Source organism: Herpailurus yagouaroundi, unplaced genomic scaffold, assembly GCF_014898765.1.
Source record: "Herpailurus yagouaroundi ecotype Mexico unplaced genomic scaffold, PumYag 182, whole genome shotgun sequence".
Lineage (NCBI taxonomy): Eukaryota > Metazoa > Chordata > Mammalia > Carnivora > Felidae > Herpailurus > Herpailurus yagouaroundi.
Window position 1 is genome coordinate 39253166 of NW_024412413.1, and position 19562 is coordinate 39272727.

At 34.4% G+C, this 19562-nt stretch overlaps 1 protein-coding gene across 9 annotated transcripts in view; it reads left to right on the forward strand.

Moving 5' to 3' along the window:
* Nucleotides 1-19562, forward strand: part of PPP1R12A (protein phosphatase 1 regulatory subunit 12A) — a 161588-nt gene that overhangs the window by 84635 nt on the left and 57391 nt on the right. For all 9 annotated transcript variants that reach the window (XR_005795409.1, XM_040491344.1, XM_040491348.1 and 6 more), the window contains exons 5-9: nt 4460-4604; nt 11318-11392; nt 12054-12142; nt 12294-12451; nt 17983-18104. Coding sequence is in view for 8 of the 9 variants with exons in the window: in XM_040491344.1 (XP_040347278.1) it covers nt 4460-4604; nt 11318-11392; nt 12054-12142; nt 12294-12451; nt 17983-18104 (589 nt within the window). In the remaining variant the exon portion in view is untranslated. The remainder of the gene's footprint in view (nt 1-4459; nt 4605-11317; nt 11393-12053; nt 12143-12293; nt 12452-17982; nt 18105-19562) is intronic.

Here is a 19562-nt window from a genome sequence, read left to right on the forward strand (position 1 = left end):
TAAACATATCAAATTCACAAAGTTTGATTCCTGGTGAGTTTTTACATGTAATTTATCTAAAATGCAGTTTTCTTTTTACTGCGTAACACTGGGACTCAGAGTGCTTTTAGCATAATATTAAATATCAAGACCTAAGCAACTGAGATTTTACAGGGCTATATACTGGTCAGCAAATTTCATTGAAACAAAACTCCTTTATGTCACAATAAATTTTTTTGTTTTCCTTTTTTTACTTCTGCAACGCAAAGGTGTTATCAGCTATATGAAAAAAATAATGCTGTGTGTAACTTTTATTAGATGTATGCGAAAGGAAAGACTAACCCTCGGCAAAATCTTCTACACCCTTTATATTATGTTTGACAAGAGTTTCTAATATCAGTCTGTTCTTATTCCCCCTGCTCAGTAAAAACAATGAAGTGTAAGTGGGTCAGCTATTCCCAAGTTCCTCCTTTTTTCAATCCCTACTTACTTCAATAACTGAAGCCTTCTAGAATAGTGAAGTTAACTTTTAATTACTTTTCTTGTCCCCCTGTGTATTTCTCTCTAATCCAAAATGTAGCAAACTTTCAGACCCCAATAGCAGGTCATGAATGAACCTTAGTGACTTGACAACAGCATTTTTTAAAGGAAAAATTGAAAACATTAAGAATATTACAAATAGTAAAGGTAATACTTTTTAAGTAGTAGATTGCACCGTAAAATAGTTTTCTAGACAGCTCTAAGGGGTCTTTGTAATTAGGTTATGTAGGCTCTTAAAATTCTTTGGAAGATTCTCAATGTGGATTGGGATATATTTTAAACTCCTCAAATTAGTATATAAGACCATTAGTCATCCTCTTTTAAGCTAAGCCTGCTACCATTGCTCCTCAGGCATGCATTATCCAACTATATATATCTAATTGAAGTTCTGTCATGATGTCTTTTTTTTTTTTTTTTAAAGCTTCAAGCTTTTTTTTTTTTTTTAATTTTTTTTTTTTTTAACATTTATTTATTTTTGGGACAGAGAGAGACAGAGCATGAACGGGGGAGGGGCAGAGAGAGAGGGAGACACAGAATTGGAAACAGGCTCCAGGCTCTGAGCCATCAGCCCAGAGCCCGACGTGGGGCTCGAACTCCCGGACCGCGAGATCGTGACCTGGCTGAAGTCGGATGCTTAACCGACTGCGCCACCCAGGCGCCCCTGTCATGATGTCTTAATGCCTACTTTGTTTCTGTTTAGATACCTTCATTCACCATCTCTTCAACTTGGAGGCAAATTCCATTTGATCCTTTGACTAAGTTCAAGGCTCTTAAGCCTATGAAAAAAAAAACACTCAAGCTTATTCATAATAGGTGCAGTTGAAGCTACAATGAATTACTGCCACTTTTCATCTATCATATTGGCAAAGATTAAAATGTTTGGCACACTGTTGGCAAGATTGGGGAAAAGGCACTCTCACATTACTGGTGAAAGTATGACAGTTGAGCAGATTTTATCAAAGTATCAGTTATTCTTTGGCTTAACAGTTAGCTCTACCTCTAGAATTTTTTTTTTTTTTACAGATATTCTCACAGGAAATAAGGTATGTGCTAATAGCATTGTTTATACTAGGAGTAGGAGAATGTTGACTAAATTCTGATACATCCTTTGACTGGAATACTCTTGTACCAATTAAAACACTAATAGGTAGTGTTAATTGTTTTAAATTTTAGGGGCAACCGCTGGCTCAGTCAGTGGAGTATGGGAGTATTGGTCTCAGAGTGGAGGGTTTGGGCCCCATGTTGGGTGTAGAGATTACTTAAAGATAAAATCTCTCTTTTTTTAATGTTTATTTTGAGAGAGAGAAAGAGCGCATGTGTGCATGTGTGTGCACGTGCACACATGAGCAGGGGAGGGGCAGAGAGAGAGAGAGAGAGGGAGAGAGAGAGGGAGAGGGAGAATCGCAAGCAGATTCCATGCTATCAGCACAGAGCCGGGTGTGGGGCTCGATCCCATAAACAGTGAGATCATGACCTGAACTGAAATCAAGAGTCAGATGATTAATTGACTGAGCCACACAGGCACCCCTTAAAGATAAAATCCTTAAGAAAAAATATTTTTTTGTTATTTGCTGATATATACATAAAATCTCTCTGTAAGGATCCAATCAAAATTAGTAATATGGTTATCTAAGGGGGGAAAGCCTGGTGAACTGTTGGGCTAAAGGTCAGCAGTGGGAGTGACTTCCCTATGTAGCCATTTAGTCTTTTTTTATTTTTGAACTTTGTAAATATATTACTTAAAAAAATAAGTAAAAATATGTATATGACATGAGAAATAAATAGAAGATACTGGTTTCAAATGTAACCCTACCCATCACCCCCTCCCGCTCCCCCACAAATACATAACCCCTTGCAATTGAGTTTGATACTTTTCAGTTCTGTACTGCCATTACATCTTCATCACAGAACCTGTCTTTGAGGGTTGATTATTGTTTTACTTGACTTTCATCCTCCACTAGAATCTCCTTGGATATAATAAGTACAGTCTTATTTTTTTGAATTTATGTGGCCTGGCATATAGAGAGAGCCGTATGTTTATGGGGAATAAATTGTAACTACCTTTCTGTCTTTCCTTTCCACATGGACTTCCAAATACTTCTAATTTTTATGTTTCTCAGGATATTTAACATTATTATAGTTTCTGTTTTCTAATGGGAGATTATTTTCATTATCTTCCAGTATTCTGTCTCTATTAATAAAGTTTCTAATCATATATATGTTAATGGATTTTTTTAACTTAAATCTCTAGACTTCTATCTGTTAGCTTTGTTCTTTAAAAAAAAATTTTTTTTTAACGTTTATTTATTTTTGGGAGACAGAGAGACAGAATGGGGGAGGGGCAGAGAAAGAGGGAGAAACAGAATCTGAAGCAGGCTCCAGGCTCTGAGCCTGTCAGCACAGAGCCCAATGTGGGGCTGAAACCCACAAAGCACGGGATCATGACCTGGGCCGAAGTCAGATGCTCAACTGACTGAGCCACCCAGGCACCCCAGTTAGCTCGTTCTTTAGATTGGTGGCTCTTAAATGTTGGTCTGCAGGCAGATGACACAGGACTTACTAAAAATATAGGTTGACAGGGCCCATCTCCCAATATGCTGCTTAATTGCATAGGATTGGGTGGAGCTGGGGAATCTTTTTTTTTTAACAAGCTCTTCAGATGGTTTTGTTTTAGAATCAGAATTAGAAAGAGCTGCATTAAATATTCTGAGAAATAGGGTATCAATTTTTGAAATATAAATAAATGAAGGGTTATGTATTAGCTATCACTGCCACCTCTCATAGGTAAAAAGAAGCCCTTCTCAAGCTCAACTTCTTGGAGAGTAAGTGATTTCATGAGTTATAAAGTATTTACTGTTCTTCTTTGTGCGTGTGAGACTGTGCTGTGTGCAATTTATAGACCCAGTTTTTGTTCTCTGAGCTTAATTTCTAGATAAAATAAAGGTCGATGGGAATATACAGCTAGGAGGGCATACTAACAATTTATAAAAGTCTTTGCATTGTATTAAAATGTATTCCTCTTTTCTAGCTTTGTTGACAGAATATCTGCTTTTTACTGCTGCAGAAAAGTAGACTCAATCCCTTGGAATATTTGTTTTGCTTTGTTTTGTTCCTTTTTCTTTTTAATGTGTATTTATTTAGTTTGAGAGAAAGAGAGCACAAGTGGGGAGAGAGGAGTAGGGGGAGAGAGAGAGAGAGAGAGAGAGAGAGAGAGAGAGAGAATATCCCAAATAGGCTTCATGCTGTCAGCGCAGAGCCTGACTTGGGGCTGGATCTCCTGAACCATGAGATCATCACCTGAGCCGAAATTGAGAATTGGACCCTTAACTGACTGAGCCGCCCATCTGCCCCTGCTTTGTGTTGTTCCTAGCAGACTGTCAGTTTCCTATGAAAATTACCCATGGTAGGTAGGTCATTAAGTTTGTGAAAGCTTTCACAAACTAGTTCCTCAACTGCAAGACCACAGAAAAACTTCAAAAGAAATTTATTTGATCCCAGTATATATTTAGAACACATTTAGCCTGAGGTAATATATTATATGGACACCTGAAGGCATTCACTGCAATAAATCAGTTTAATATACAAATTGATCCAAGGGTTTTTGAGTTCACATTGAAAAATTACTGGCTTTCCTGTGAAAATTTCAATTACAATTCATATTAACAAGAATTAATCAGTGTCCCACCAAACCATTACACTTATTAGGAATTAGTTAAAATGAATGCATTATTATGGCAGTAATTCAAGATCCTCTTTACCAGTGTTTTCTGAGAATTCTTTTCTTTTTTCCTAGTTAATTCATTGAAGGGAAAAGAGATGGGAACTAGGAAAAGAAATATGTCACAGATTTTTGTTAGCTTGCATGGTATAAAGCTGTTGATTATGTTTGCTCCCGTTTAGATTTTTTTAATGATCATCTAATTCACTATAATTTCTTTAGGCTTCTAATACAGGCAGGCTATGATGTTAATATTAAAGATTATGATGGCTGGACACCTCTTCATGCTGCTGCTCACTGGGGTAAAGAAGAAGCATGTCGAATTTTAGTGGACAATCTGTGTGATATGGAGATGGTCAACAAAGTGGTAGGCCTTTTAAATATATTTTAAATATTTAACTTTTGGAAATAAGTGTTTTAGAAGTCTCAAAAATATTGCAATGTAAATTTTATAATTATATTAAGTTTTATGAACCATACAAAACAACATTTTATCAGCCATTTGTTGGTTTTTATTATTAATTATTTCTCAGCTACCTACAAGGTGGTTTTGACCTTGTTCCTCAAAGAAAGAAGTATTACTCTTTGAGTAATCCTATTACCATATGCAATAGAGTAGATTTGGGTACTTCACAATTCATAAATTAAGAAAATTTTGCTTTTCTCTGTGAATGTTTTCTCCCATCACTATGGGTTAGAACACATACAGAAGTATATTTCTATTTCTTTTTAGCTGGTGGTCTTGACAGCTTGCTTACAGTAGCTTTTTAAATGGCTCGGACAGTGAGGTCTTAAAGCAGGTGAGAATATAGAAAACCCATAAAGTTTTATTCCAGATAAAATTATTGAGATGTAACATGTAGTCTCCTAGTTTTGCAGGTGAGAAAACAGTTTATGAGGTAGAAGATTCACTTAATATCACCCAATTAGGTAGAGGGAAGGAAGGAGTGAATATCACATAAGTGTTTTTTACAAATCATGAACTGATTCAGGTTGTCAGATTCCTTACTAGATTAGGGTTTTTTTTTTTTTTCTGTACTCCCTTCCAAGCACTGTCAGTTACCAGTGTCACCAGTATTCCTACTAGTTTTCCTCCTATTCGTATTCATGATTCTTATCATATACCAACAGTTACAGAGCTCAAGACACTTCCTCTAGTGAGCTTGATTACCTTTAGCTTCCATAGAATATACTTTATATATTGCATTTTATAGGATAATGTGGTAGATTACTTAGCAGAGGTTCCTAAAACGATCTCCTCTTTATTCAGATGGTGCCATCTGATCTATTGTGTCCATTAACATAAGTGCTGGTGCTGATTACATTCTGATAACAGCAGTTTCTACTTGGGAATCTGCAAAGGGAAGAGAGCAAAAATGATAACCATATGCCCAAGATTTCCCCATGGCTAAGTGTTTGGAAGTTGAGGTAGTTAGTGGAAATTCATGTTCTAGTTGCTGACATAAAGTGATAAAGAAGCCCTCTGAACTCCTTTCATATATATGTACTTATATATGTATTATATATATGTATTTAGATATGTGCTTTCCACATATGTATTTATAAATGTTTTTTTCATGTATGTACTTATATGTGCTTATAAATGTATTTTCATATATGTACCTGTAAATGTATTTTAAGTAAGAAATGTGCAGGCAAGAAAGTCCTAGGAAGTGGTGAAAATCTTCAGGGAAGTCAAGAGAAAAAATGTTTGAGAGCATAAGTATAGTTTTGCTTTTATACATAAGTATAAAAGTCTTCTATCTAAATTTTTAGTCAAAACTTTGATAATTTGCCCTTTTTTATTTATAACAGTTTTCCGTTTTGTTATCAGCATTAGAAGACAAGTAAATGTTGATACTATTTAATTTTAAGTATAAAAGGCCAGCCAATTTTAGTTTGACAATTCATATTTCCTCTTGTTCCATGTAGAAATTCCCCCAGCAGTTGGGATTTTTCTGAAGAAATTAGTAAATATCTCTTATCTTCTAATCTCTTTTCTGCAATCCTGTCTCTCTCCCAAACAATGTCTCTTAAAGGCCACTTGTCCACTGACATGGGCAGTGCTGATAATTGGTTCATTCATTGATAGTGGCCTCCAGATAAGGACCAGAAGAGAGAAGCTTATTAATGGAAAGGTTTTCTGAGAACATTGTATCATTTTCTAGTTTAAATACATTATTTTTTGGTAGTGATACATAGACAATATATATAGTATGTATGAAAAAAGTTATTTTATCTTGCATCTGTTCTATAAGTGTCTAATTCCTGTGCCCTCAGTTTATCATAATTATGCTCTAGGAGAAAGACTGCATATAAATCATTTTGCTTTATCTCTTTTTATTTCTGTGTTACTATAGTAACGATTTCTTTTTTTCTTTAAGTTTTTTTTTTTTTTTAATTTATTTATGAGAGAGGAAGAAAGAGCACAGGCGGGGGAGGGTCACAGAGAGGGGTACAGAGGATCCGAAGCAGGCTCCTTGCAGGCAGCAGAGAGCCCAACATGGCGCTTAACTCACAATCCATGAGATCATGACCTGAGCCAAAGGCAGACGCTTAACCAACTGAGCAATCCAGGCGCCCCAATATGATAGCACTTTCATCCTGGATTTTAATGTATTATCCCCTCATTTCATCTTTTCAGTGTATCTTTATATGATCTTAAAAGAATTAACGCTTCATAATTTCGTAGAGTTTTATAATTTTAAACTTGTTTTCACATATATCATTATCTAATGCTATCCTTTTAAACAACCCTATAAAGTTATCTGAGTTATGCAGATTTGAGAACATGATCAGAGAAGTTGAGTATTTTCCTAAAGCCCTAATAATTAAGTGTAATTAAGAATAATTTACCTGCTGTGTTTCTCTGCAGTTTTTACTTAGTTTTTTTATTTCTCATGCTTTATTTTTCCAGATACTAACTCAAGAGTTGTAAAAACAGGATTTTAAAATTTTTATCAAAATTGGATTTTTCTTCTAAAATATCAAGCTTTTAAAGACTTCTTTTGATAGTGAGGCGCTACCTAATATATACAGCATTTTAAAGACCTTTATGCCATAAGTATACCCAAATGTAAGCTTTTTGTGGGGTGGGAAGGGAGATTATATTCTACAGTAATGGAAGGTATTTTTATAAGACTTAATTTTTTTTATTTTAATTTTATAATTTTGCCTGTGTGAGTTAGGCTCTCTCTGTTATCACTGACTACATTTTTATTTATTTATTTATTTATTTATTTATTAAAAAAAATTTTTTTTTCAACGTTTTTTATTTATTTTTGGGACAGAGAGAGACAGAGCATGAACGGGGGAGGGGCAGAGAGAGAGGGAGACACAGAATCAGAAACAGGCTCCAGGCTCCGAGCCATCAGCCCCAGAGCCTGACGCGAGGCTCGAACTCACGGACCGCGAGATCGTGACCTGGCTGAAGTCGGATGCTTAACCGACTGTGCCACCCAGGCGTCCCTACATTTTTTAAAACTATGTCATATTTCATGTTTAATCAAAATTAGTCTTTATTGTGTAATCCTGCTTAAATGAATTTATCTTGTCATTTGATACCTTTTTCAGTACTTATAGATTGAAGATTTTTAGTAGATTTCTTAAAATGATATCAGAGAAATGTAAATATATTTTTACAACTAAACTTTAGAGTTTAGATGAATCCTTTACTAATAGAAAATAAAATTTTGGTAAATGTGTAATGTAGAAAATGCAACAAATCAAGGCACCTGGGTGGCTCAATTTGGCTCAGGTCATGATCTCGTGGTTTGAGTCCAGCATCAGGCTCTGTGCTGACAGCTCAGAGCCTGGAGCCCACTCCAGATTCTGTGTCTCCCTCTCTTTCTCTGCTCCTCCCCTACTCACATGCGCGCCTCTCTCTCTCTCTCTCTCTCTCTCTCTCTCTCTCTCTCTCTCTCAAAAAAAAGAAACATTAAAAAACTTTAAAAAATGCAACAAACCATATAGAAAATTTGAAAGTCTTTCTACATAAAAGTGGGAGACATGTTCTTAAATAGAGAGTTTGGTCTGGTTTCTTTAACTTATTTGTAAAGGCATTTCCTCTCATTTTAGCTCATAAATTATGTGACTTTATATTTAAAGATTTTAAATATACAGACTTTATAAAGATTTTTCTTTTGCTTCCTTAACGTTTTAAAATAATTATTTTACTAGAATGTACCCAAATATTGTCCCTTTTGAAATATTAACTAAGATGTTTTTCTAATTGGAATTTTCTCTTTATGCAATCTTACAATGATTTGTAGACAGTTTTTTTTTGTTTTGTTTTGATAGCTGTCATTATAAAGATTTAAATGAATAACAAAACTGCTTCTGCTGTTAATGGACACAAGGATTTTTTTCCCCTGAGTTTATCTGAGCTTATTCTTATTTTCTGTAAAGACAATGGAGCAGTAGAGACTGAGATTCTGTTCCCACTTTCCCTTCATTACCTGCGTGAGCTTGAGCAAATACCATATACTCACAGTCTAGGTTTCCTCATATGTACAGTTGGAGCCATAAAGCTCGTCCTGACTACTTCACTGATTGTTGTGAAAATGAAGAGAGATCACACTTGCAGAAGTAATTCAGTTAGAATAAGTGAGGAAAGAATGAAGAGTCCTGAAAATTAGACTTAAACAGTGGCTTTAGTGTGACTCTGGTAATTTACAGATGTATTACAAACTGATTTATTAACTAGTAGTTTTTTTTTAAGATTGTTTTCTTGATTGAGTCTTACTTTTTCATACGTCATCATTATGCTGTCTTCAGTTGCTTCTTGGTTACTTTGAGTGATTCTGCTTATGTGTGCTACTGTTAGTTAGCACCCCATTAATGAAGCATAGATCCAGGTCATGTTTATAACTTTACAGTTGGATAGCTTCATAACTGTCCTATATATTATTTAATGAGCATGGTTAAGTTGAGGGCTGTGCTTTTCTGAAATTAGAAACTTTTCTCTGTTTATAGCCTGCATTTTACTCCAGTTTTTATTCTCTATCAGCTGCTGTTTGCAAAGTAGACTCATTTATCAAGGGAGAAAGTGAAAAGAAAGGTTAGTAAGGTGATCCAATTTCTTATTCTTATAAAGGAAAATTCCTCAGTTACTAAAATAACCCCATTGCATTTAACTGCTGCTAAAATTTAATTGCAATTCAAAAAAATTTTTAAGGTGCAGTATTTCATTCAGGAGAAGGGTTGATAAATACTTAAAACAATACTTAAAAAAGAAGCCACTGTGTTACTTTCACCCAACATGATCTTGAAAACAATTTGCTTAACAAGCATAGCATGTGTAACATTGTAGAACTATGTAGAACAAAGAAACTGTGATATAGCAAAATGGATTAACGTGTCTGTATTTCATATCTAAAGGGCACCTTCAAAATTTGAGCCACTTTGTTTCAGAGCCATTTATTCTTCAGGACTTTAATTCTTAGCATTTAATACTCAAGGTTGAAAGCGGGGGAGTGGGGGAAGATTTATCAAAGCTAAATTTGTCTCCTGGACTGAGTGGGGAAAGGCTAGATTGCCTCTTAAATTCCTGCTGGGAAGACTTTGCAACAAGAAAAGGCAGATATACAAGTGTTTTTGAACCCTGTAAATTTTAAATACATATATTGCTGTATCTTGATAAAGTAGCATTTCATGTACTTTTATGATATACTTCATAGACCGTATTTTTTATTTTATAAACAGATAATGGAAAACCAGCTCAGATATTGGGTAGCTTAATACTTCATTTTATAGTGCCAGAAAATGTAATTCCTATCCAAGTAGGTGGCAACATCCTAATGTTGTTACAGAATTGAAGGTTGTACGTTTGTTTTTTAATGGAAGAGTTTATGTAATTTTAGAACTTATTATCTACCAATCTGGTTTTGTTGTAGCTGTGAGCCCCCTGATATGAGAGAAATTTCAGTTGCCTTTCAGAATGATATATTTTCTAGTTGAAAAAAAAAGTTGAATTTTCTTCTGAGAAAGGATCATATATTGGCCAACATATAAAGTAGAATGTATTCTAAATAATGAACTTTTTTGACATTCTAGAAAACCTATCCCATTCAGTTATTATTATAAGGACAAATGTAGTCAACTGGAGAAAACCTTACTATGTTTGGTCAACAGCTCTTTGAAATTTTCTTTTCCACAGTGAATAAAAATAGATTGACATATGTTCATCTGAACTAATTTTGAAACTAAGTCATACCTGTGGCTGGCTGAACTTTAAGCAGTTTAGAAATATATATATATATTTTGTTACTGTAGCAAGACTTTAATTTTTATGGAGGTATCTAAAAGAAAAAAAGCCTCGAAGGGTTAAATGTGGAATTACCACATGCCCCAGTAATTTCACTTATAGCTCTATCCCCAAGAAAATGAAAACATATGTTCGCTCAAAAATTTGTACACATATATTCATAGAAGTATTACTTGCTAAACAGCAGAAAGCAAAAGCAATGTCTATCAGCTGATGAATAGATTAGCAAATGTGGTATGCCGTGCAATGGAATATTATTCAGCAATAAAAAGGACTGAAGTAGTAAGTACTACACGCAGCACATGGATGAAACTTGAAAACATACAATGTGAAAGAAGTCAGTCACAAATGATTTTTTGTGTGAGTCCATTAATATGAAATGTTCAGTACAGGCAAATCTGTAGTAACAGAATTAGTGATTGCCGTGGGCTGGAAGGCTGGGAAGAGGGATGAGAAAAGTAAGGAGGTCATTTCAGGATGATGAAAATATTCTAAAATTGATTATGGTGAAGGTTGTAACATTCTGTGAATGCTAAAAACAGTTGAATTTTACACTTTAAATGACTGTATGGTGAGTCATATCTCAGTAAAGCTGTTACCAAAAGTAAGGGGTGGTGTATCAGCTGCTTTTCTCTCACATGGGTTTCTCATACATCTCTATTAAGTCATATGCTGTTGTATTACTACATACATAACAAACTACATATGTAACAAATGTTTTCTAACTTTTCTGTATAATTATACAGAATCAACCAGAGGTGTTTTATAGTTTGTTGACTTTTTACCATTACCAATCCTCTTTGTTTCCTACCTAGGGCCAGACAGCATTTGATGTAGCAGATGAAGATATTTTAGGATATTTGGAAGAGTTGCAAAAGAAACAAAATCTGGTATGTTTGATGAATATCTAAATATTATCTCTATTAGTGAATTCTTCTAATTAGAATTCTTCTAAAGCCTTAACTTTCAGACAGTTAAAGTATTTTTGTGATGTTTTATGCTTTTGGTTTAAGTTAGTCCTGTCAGTCAAACTAAATGACAGTGAAAAAGAGTAAAGGAATAGTGGTAGTGTTCAGTCTTTTGTATTGCTTATTCCCATTTCTCTTATCTCCCTTTCACAAAATGAATACTTCTGTAATGTATCTACTCAAGATAACATGTTTTTGTAATTTCATAACAAAGTTTGCTTAGAAGAAAATCTCAGATTTCTAAAATAGGCCCTAGATATTGAAGAAGTTATGTAAGTAGGAAACATTTTTAAGTAAAATATCATCAGGCATATTAAGTGGCTGATGGAGCCTGACTTTTTCAGTGATCTAACAGTGGAGAGTTCTAAAAAATTCAACTTTGTTCTTCACGTAGCTTTTTAACTATCTAGTCCTTTTTATTCTTTATCCAAGCTGCCTTCCCTCCCCTCCTTTTTTTCCAGTTAAAACTTAAATCTTTTATTTGTTTTGGGTTTGTTTCATGTTTGAAAAACTACTTTATTTTAAATTCTGTATTTTACTCATTAATACTATTCTTATTTTCCTTTGCATAACTTTTATAAAGCTCCATAGTGAAAAAAGGGAGAAGAAATCTCCATTAATTGAATCAACAGCCAATATGGACAATAATCAGTCACAGAAGACCTTTAAAAAGTAAGTAAAATATTAAAGTCACTTTTGTTAATGTCATGAATGAATTGGCATCATGGCCATGAACGTGATTATTAGACTGTGGATCTGAGAAAAATTAACGTATTTAGCTTTTTGTGTTTATACTCATTTGAAAGCTATTTTCTTTGCACAGCAAAGAGACATTGATTATTGAGCCAGAGAAAAATGCATCCCGTATTGAATCTTTGGAACAAGAAAAAGTTGATGATGAAGAAGAAGGAAAGAAAGATGAGTCTAGCTGCTCTAGTGAAGAAGATGAGGAAGACGACTCAGAATCAGAAGCTGAAACAGGTAAAATTTGAAGCATAACTGGATTTTCCATGAATTTTGATGCACTGTAAAGTAAGGTAAGATCAGGCTTTAATTTTGTAGCTTTTCTGATTGACTTGCTACTTGTTCAGATACCTGAAAAGCCAGTAAATTACCTTTCAGGGAGTGTTAAAAACTTGAGTATGGTTGTGAATTTATTGTCTAATGACCTGGAGGCCCTTACTCGCCTCTATGTTTTGTTTTGTTTTTTTGCTGACCTGTATTTTTAGATTTGAAGAAGGTGAAGATTTCCTTAGGATGGTGCAGGTAGGGTGTAAATGGGTTCCCAACAATTAACTAATGCTCCTGATACTTTTCTGAGGCCCAAAGGTCCAGAAAGCTGGTCCTGATATCTTCCCAAATATTCCCTAAACAAGAGTAAAGTTTTAGAAAGCTGAGACTGAATCAAGATAGTTTCCTATGGGATGTGGGGAGATTTGCTTTGTTTAGAGAAATTTTGAAGATACAGGAAAGTATACCTTCATATTCCAACTACCAAGAATGAACAGCTATTGACTGTTATATTTGCTTCAAATTTTTCTTTTAATAAAATTTAAAAAGTTACAGTTGTCTTTAACCAGGAGCCCTAATCTACTTCCCTTTCCTTTCTTTCCAAAGTCAGTCACTATCTTCAGTGTTTTCATTTTATCTTCCAGTCTGTTTTTACACACTGACACATTCAGAAGTAATTACCGGATGCTTTTATAATAATAAATAATAACTTACTCTGCATAATAAATAATAACTTACTCTGCATCAGCACCATGAAATCTTCTGAGCACCATGAAATTCCAGTATTGCCATATTTGAGTTGTATAACCTGCCGTTTTAACCTGTAAATTTATCACACACAAAATATTCCATTTCCATTAAGATGTTTTGGTCAAAGAAAAAATTATCGGGGCGCCTGGGTGGCTTAGTCGGTTAAGCGTCCAACTTCGGCTCAGGTCATGATGTTGCGGTTGGTGAGTTCGAGCCCCGCGTCAGGCTCTGTGCTTGCAGCTCAGAGCCTGGAACCTGCTTCAGAGTCTGTGTCTCCCCCCTCTCTGCCCCTCCATGCTCATGCTTTGTCTCTCTCTGTCTCTCAATAATAAATAAACGTTTAAAAAAAAAAAAACCAGGAAGAATTATCATTATCAGGACCTAATGGTCATCATCGGTAAATACAAATTAAAGCCCTAAAATTTCTTGGGTTCCTTATATTTCCTCTAGACAAAATAACAGTTTTAGATCATTTTATTTTTACTCACTGAGCAAAATATTTCCTCTGAGAAAATGTGGGAAGCTAAAGTTTACTAAATAAACACATGTCAAAGAAGATACTGATTACCTTTGTCTCATTAAAAGCAAAATGTTGCAGGGCACCTGGGTGGCTCAGTCGGTTAAGCCGCTGACTGGCTCAGATCATGATCTCCCAGTCTGTGGGTTCGAGCCCTGCATCCAGCTCTGTGCTGACGCTCAAAGCCTGCTTCAGATTCTGTGCCTCCCTCTCTCTCTGCACCTCCTCTGCTTGTGCTCTGTCTGTCTCTCCGTCTCCGTCTCTGTCTCTGTCTCTCTCTCTGAAAAAAATAAACACTAAAAAAATTAAAAAACAAAAAACCAAAATGTTGCTAAGCAGATAAAGGCCAGCTTTGTCGCCAGGTAGTGTGTGTGTCTTATTTATTTAGTTATTTTTAATGTTTATTTTTGAGAGAGAGAGAGACACACACACACACAAAATGCAATCACGGGAGGGGCAGAGAGAAAGGGAAATAACAGAATCTGAAGCAGGTTCCAAGTTGTCAGCACAGATCCTGACGAGGGGCTCAAACTCACAAATCGAGAAATCATGACCTGAGCTGAAGTCAGACACTTAACCAACTGAGCCATACAGGTGCTCCATTTGTTTGTTTTAAATTCCTTTTTTTTTTTTTTTTTTTTTTTTTGAAATTTACTAATCCTACAGGAAAATTATTTTTTGGTAATACACAAAGAGTTTTTTAGTTATATAAATGGCTAGATTCTATTCCCCAGGTATATAATTTTTAAATTTATTGCTGTCATATGGCTGGTCAGGTGAGTCAGCATATCTTTTGCCTTGGTGACAGTCTGGGTAAAATTGGAAACTAAAGCAACAGGTAATCACTGAGTATTATAATTCATTTTTATAACCTGCTAATTAAAATGTTTCTAATTATAAAAGTAAATTATATGAGAATGGGCATGCACAGTGTTTAAGAACACAGGCTGATTCATGAGTGTAATTGTATTTGTGGTTAACTTATTTAATCTTAGATTTCTCCATAAAAATAGGAAAATAATACTTTATATGGATACTCTATAAGAGTGCTTCATAATAAATGCTAGCTTTGCATAATAATTTTATAAAATTCAACTCTACTAGTTTAAATATGATCAATATAAATGCTTACTTAATACCATTTCAGTTAAATTTGTTCTGTTTCCCTTATTTTATGAAAACTAGGAAATGAAATGACATCATTGATATTTAAATTCACTCAGATATTTCACAAGTTTTAAAGTTATTTTTATACGGTTAATCTACCCCCTTTGAGATCTGCTTTGGCCCCCAATGTAGTAAAATTCGTCATTACAAAACTAAGTATATGTAAATATGCACAAGAAAACTAGAACTAGCACGCAGATCTTTTAAGTAATGTGTGAGGTCTATTACTACTTACATAGTAGAATTCAAGAATCCAAGCATCTCACAGGAATTTCTGCGGTTTTGTTATCTAATGCATTCTTAATTGGCCCCTTCTATACAATTTACTGTTCCGTGTTGGACATTGGGGAACTATTTAAAACAAACAAGACTTCAGATTTAGGCCAGTCTTGCCATTAACAAGCAAGTCTGACCTCTTTTGGTTGAAATTTTCTTTCTTGTAAAATAAGAATTAGACCAGATGATCCGGATAGTTCTTTAAACTGTACTATTTTGTAACTATAAATAGAACTAATTGCCATCAAATTGCATTGTATTCTACATTTGGAGTTTAAGCATACCAATCACTCTCTGCTCAGTTTCTCACTGAACTAACTTTAAATATCCCTCTGAAGTATTGTATTATCATAATTTTGTTCTTCCTGTTGCTAGTGGTTGGTTGTGCCAGGAAAATTTGACTCTATCTCAAGAATTAATCCTTGTAAATGCTGTATGGTTTGCTCTGTCTCACTCTTAATATCAACAAGGTTTTATCATACTTTATTTGGCAAGCTTCAGAAAGCAGTCATTTCCCTGTAGAGCTACAGCTTGATTTGACAATTTCTAAACTATTTCTTTTTCTACTTTTTTGTAGGGTTATTTCCTTGAGAAACTATTTGTAAAGTAACTATTTTGCTGAATTTTCTTTCATAAATTATTCACTGAGTTTGTTTTTTATGAGTGTTATTTTATAAATCAGCTGAAATTAGGAACTCAACCAAAAGTTTAATTTCCTTCCAAATGATTTATAAATTTTAGAGGTAGTTGAGGGAATGAGGAGGGAAGCATATTTTTGCTTTCAGGTTGGTTTGTTTTCCTCTAGAACTTGACACTTTTATTCTTCAATGAAATCAAATTATAGAAGGACTTTAACAATATTAATAATATTAAGTTGGATGGTGGGCACTTGAGGTTTGTTTCATTATTATTCTTAAACGAAGGCTAAATTTTTACATACATGTATATACATTTTAACTTTCATGTAGATTTAACTAATCGGAAAGCAAATTTTTAAACCAAAAGAAAAAAGGATAAAAAAATCATTGAATTTTTATCTTGTTTATTATTTATTCTTCCTACTAGACTGTAAGCTCTATGCAGTTAAGATACTTGGTTTTTTCATCAACTGATATATCCCCAGTACGTAGGATAGTAACTTAAGGACCCAGTACCTAGCACTTGAAATATGGAAACATTTGATAAATATTTGTTGAGTCACTCTCCTGTTAGGTGGACTGTTTTCTAGGATGATGGTCTAATAGATTATGCATGATTTGTACTTAACTATGCCGAATAGGCTTGGCTTCTGTTGAATAAAGAGGTATTGTTTAGCATTGAGAATAAAGTTTACGAGACTGAGTTTAGTTCATTCACTTTATTCACAAAGCTAAGACTTTAGTGATTTTTTTTTTTAATTTTTTTTTCAACGTTTATTTATTTTTGCGACAGAGAGAGACAGAGCATGAACGGGGGAGGGGCAGAGAGAGAGGGAGACACAGAATCGGAAACAGGCTCCAGGCTCTGAGCCATCAGCCCAGAGCCTGACGCGGGGCTCGAACTCACGGACCGCGAGATCGTGACCTGGCTGAAGTCGGACGCTTAACCGACTGCGCCACCCAGGCGCCCCAAGACTGTAGTGATTTTTAAATGTGTCACTTTAGTCTTGTCCTTTGGTATAGTTTGAGATATGATGCTTTCACCCTATTAACCTCTTGTGGATATTTTCTTAGTCACAAATAGAATTGAATGAATCAATGCAAATCAGAACTATTTAGTGAAAGTTTATACTTGCCCTAAAGATAAGAATATTTTAATATTGTCTACTTATAAAGTGTAACAGCATAAAATAATGATAAGGTAGAAAATTATTTTGGAAAAGTGACCTAAAGGAGGAAGAGAGGTATAATGAAAATGAGTATCTCTTAGGGTTTTAAAGTATGTACTATACTTCTTCCCAAAAGTGTAGAATACCACCTGTCCTCCCCCATTTTGAAACTAAAGAAATACTTTAAAACTAGATAAATGATCTTTGACCATTTGAAAAGTAAACCTTTCTGCCCCATTTATAAATTACTGTTAATTTATAGATTTAAATTTATAGGTAAATTTTTCAAATACAGTCTGAATTTTTTCTAGCATCAGATTGATTTTCATTAAATTTTCAAAAATCTTTTTCTAAGTAATTCATTGTTAATTAGAAATTGTCTCAATACATTGTGAAAAGAGATTTAAATCTTAATTCAACTGATATTCTCATTTAAGTGTAGACTTTTTAGTGGTGAGCAGGCATGCTCCTTATGACACTTACGCATACTATTTGACAGGAAAATAAGCTGATTATTGACAAAAAGCAGTTTTTAAATTTCTTGGAAGAAAGAGGAACTATGAGTTTTAAATAAGCAAGGTAAATTGTAGATGTATTAGAAAAATTGCATAGCTCTTGTAATCTTTTTACTTACACTTAATATTTTATGTACTTAATCTTTATACTTACACTGTATTCATGCATTCAACTTAATTTTTTTTTTATATTTTTAGTGTTAAAAGTACAAAAGTCAGATTCCGTTCTTGCTTTTTATTCTTAGAAGCTTTGTTGTTTGTCATCATGTTCTGTTATGTATTTCAGCATACATATTGAGGCATTTCTAGGAACTCCTTGAAAAATTCACTTGTTAAAAGGGATAAAAATGGTAAAAGACTTGAATTATCAAAACCTTAAGCAAAAATGAATATAAAATACTGTTTATCTAGACATTGAAGTAGTCCATACCAACTCTTGACTCCATGTTTTTTTGTGTTTTTGTGATAGATAAGACAAAACCTATGGCTTCTGTAACTAATGCCAATACATCTAGTACACAAGCAGCTCCTGTAGCTGTTACAACACCTGTGTCATCTGGTCAGGCCACACCTACGTCACCTATTAAAAAGGTAAGCCAAATTTTTGTTTGCTAAAAATACATCTATTCTGTTTAAGTACTAAAGCATTAAGACAATTCTTAAATTTGTATACTTTATTCCAAAAGTAAAGTTTAGAACAAGAATGTATTTTTCCTTTTTAATTTGACTTGAGATTTTCTTTGAACCATATTACATTCTTTTTTTTAATATAATTTTTAAAGTATTAGTTTGCACATAAAAACTAATGGCTTTGTATTTTTTATTTGTACTGAATTTTTGAGAAACATGGGTTTTGTATCCTTTATCCCTGTTGATAAGTAAAGGTACATTTTGTTAATTTCACATGTGTGTGAGTTAAGCACAAAAAATACTACCACAAGTCAAGGACAGAGCTAGAATCTAGATTTTCTTTTTTGTTTAGTTTTGTTTTTATTTAAATTCAAGTTAGTTAACATTCAGTACAGTATTGGTTTCAGGAATAGAACCCAGTGATTCATCACTTCCGTATAACACCCTGTGTGCATACCAACAAGTGCCCTCCTTAATGCCCATCATCGATTTAGCCCACCCCCCCCGCCCCGCACCTACCTCCCCTCCAACAACCCTCAGTTTGTTCTTTGTAGTTAAGAGTTTCTTATGGTTTGCCTCCCTCTGTTTTTATCTTAGTTTTCCTTCCCTTCCCCTTGTTCATCTTGTGTTTCTTTCTTTTTTTTTTAATTTTTTTTTTTTTTTATGTTTATTCCTTTTTGAGAGAGCACAAGCAGGGGAGGGACAGAGAGAGAGGGAGACACAGAATCTGAAGCAGGCTCCAGGCTCTGAGCTATAGCACAGAGCCCAATGTGGGGCTCAAACTCTCGAACCTCGAGATCATGCCCTGAGCCAAGTCAGATGCTCAACCAACTGAGCCACCCAGGTGTGCCCCTCATCTGTTGTGTTTCTTACATGGAATCTAGATTTTCTAACTCTACAAAGCACTAGATTTGCAAGTATGGTATGCCATAAGAGCATGATCTCTGATGTCAGACAAAGCAGAGATCCACACCTGAACCCCTCTCCCCCCTTTATTAATTGTAAGGACCTTAAGCAAGGTACTGTCTTCTTATCTGTCAGGGGAAAGAAAGACAAAACAAAAACAAAAGAGTAAGTTAGCATTGTAAGTGTTGGTTGAGAGAGAGCCTGGCTAATGACAAAGTACTCCCACAATGTTAGTTTCATTTCTTCCTCTTCTCCTTTATTCTGTTCTCCACGTGGGCTCTGTCCTTTTGCTTCCTTTTCTCCACCAAACAGTGCTTTCCAACTAGTTTGTTGATATTTTTAAAGATTTTGCTTTTCCCTGCTACTCCAGAACCTGTACTTCATTTGACCCAAATTAAAGATTACAGGTTTTGTTTTATTTTGTGGGTGTTTTTTTTTTGTTTTGTTTTTGGTTTTTTTTTTACCACTGCTCTCTCTTTTTAAAGGCTTCTCCCCACCAACCCTTACTTGTCT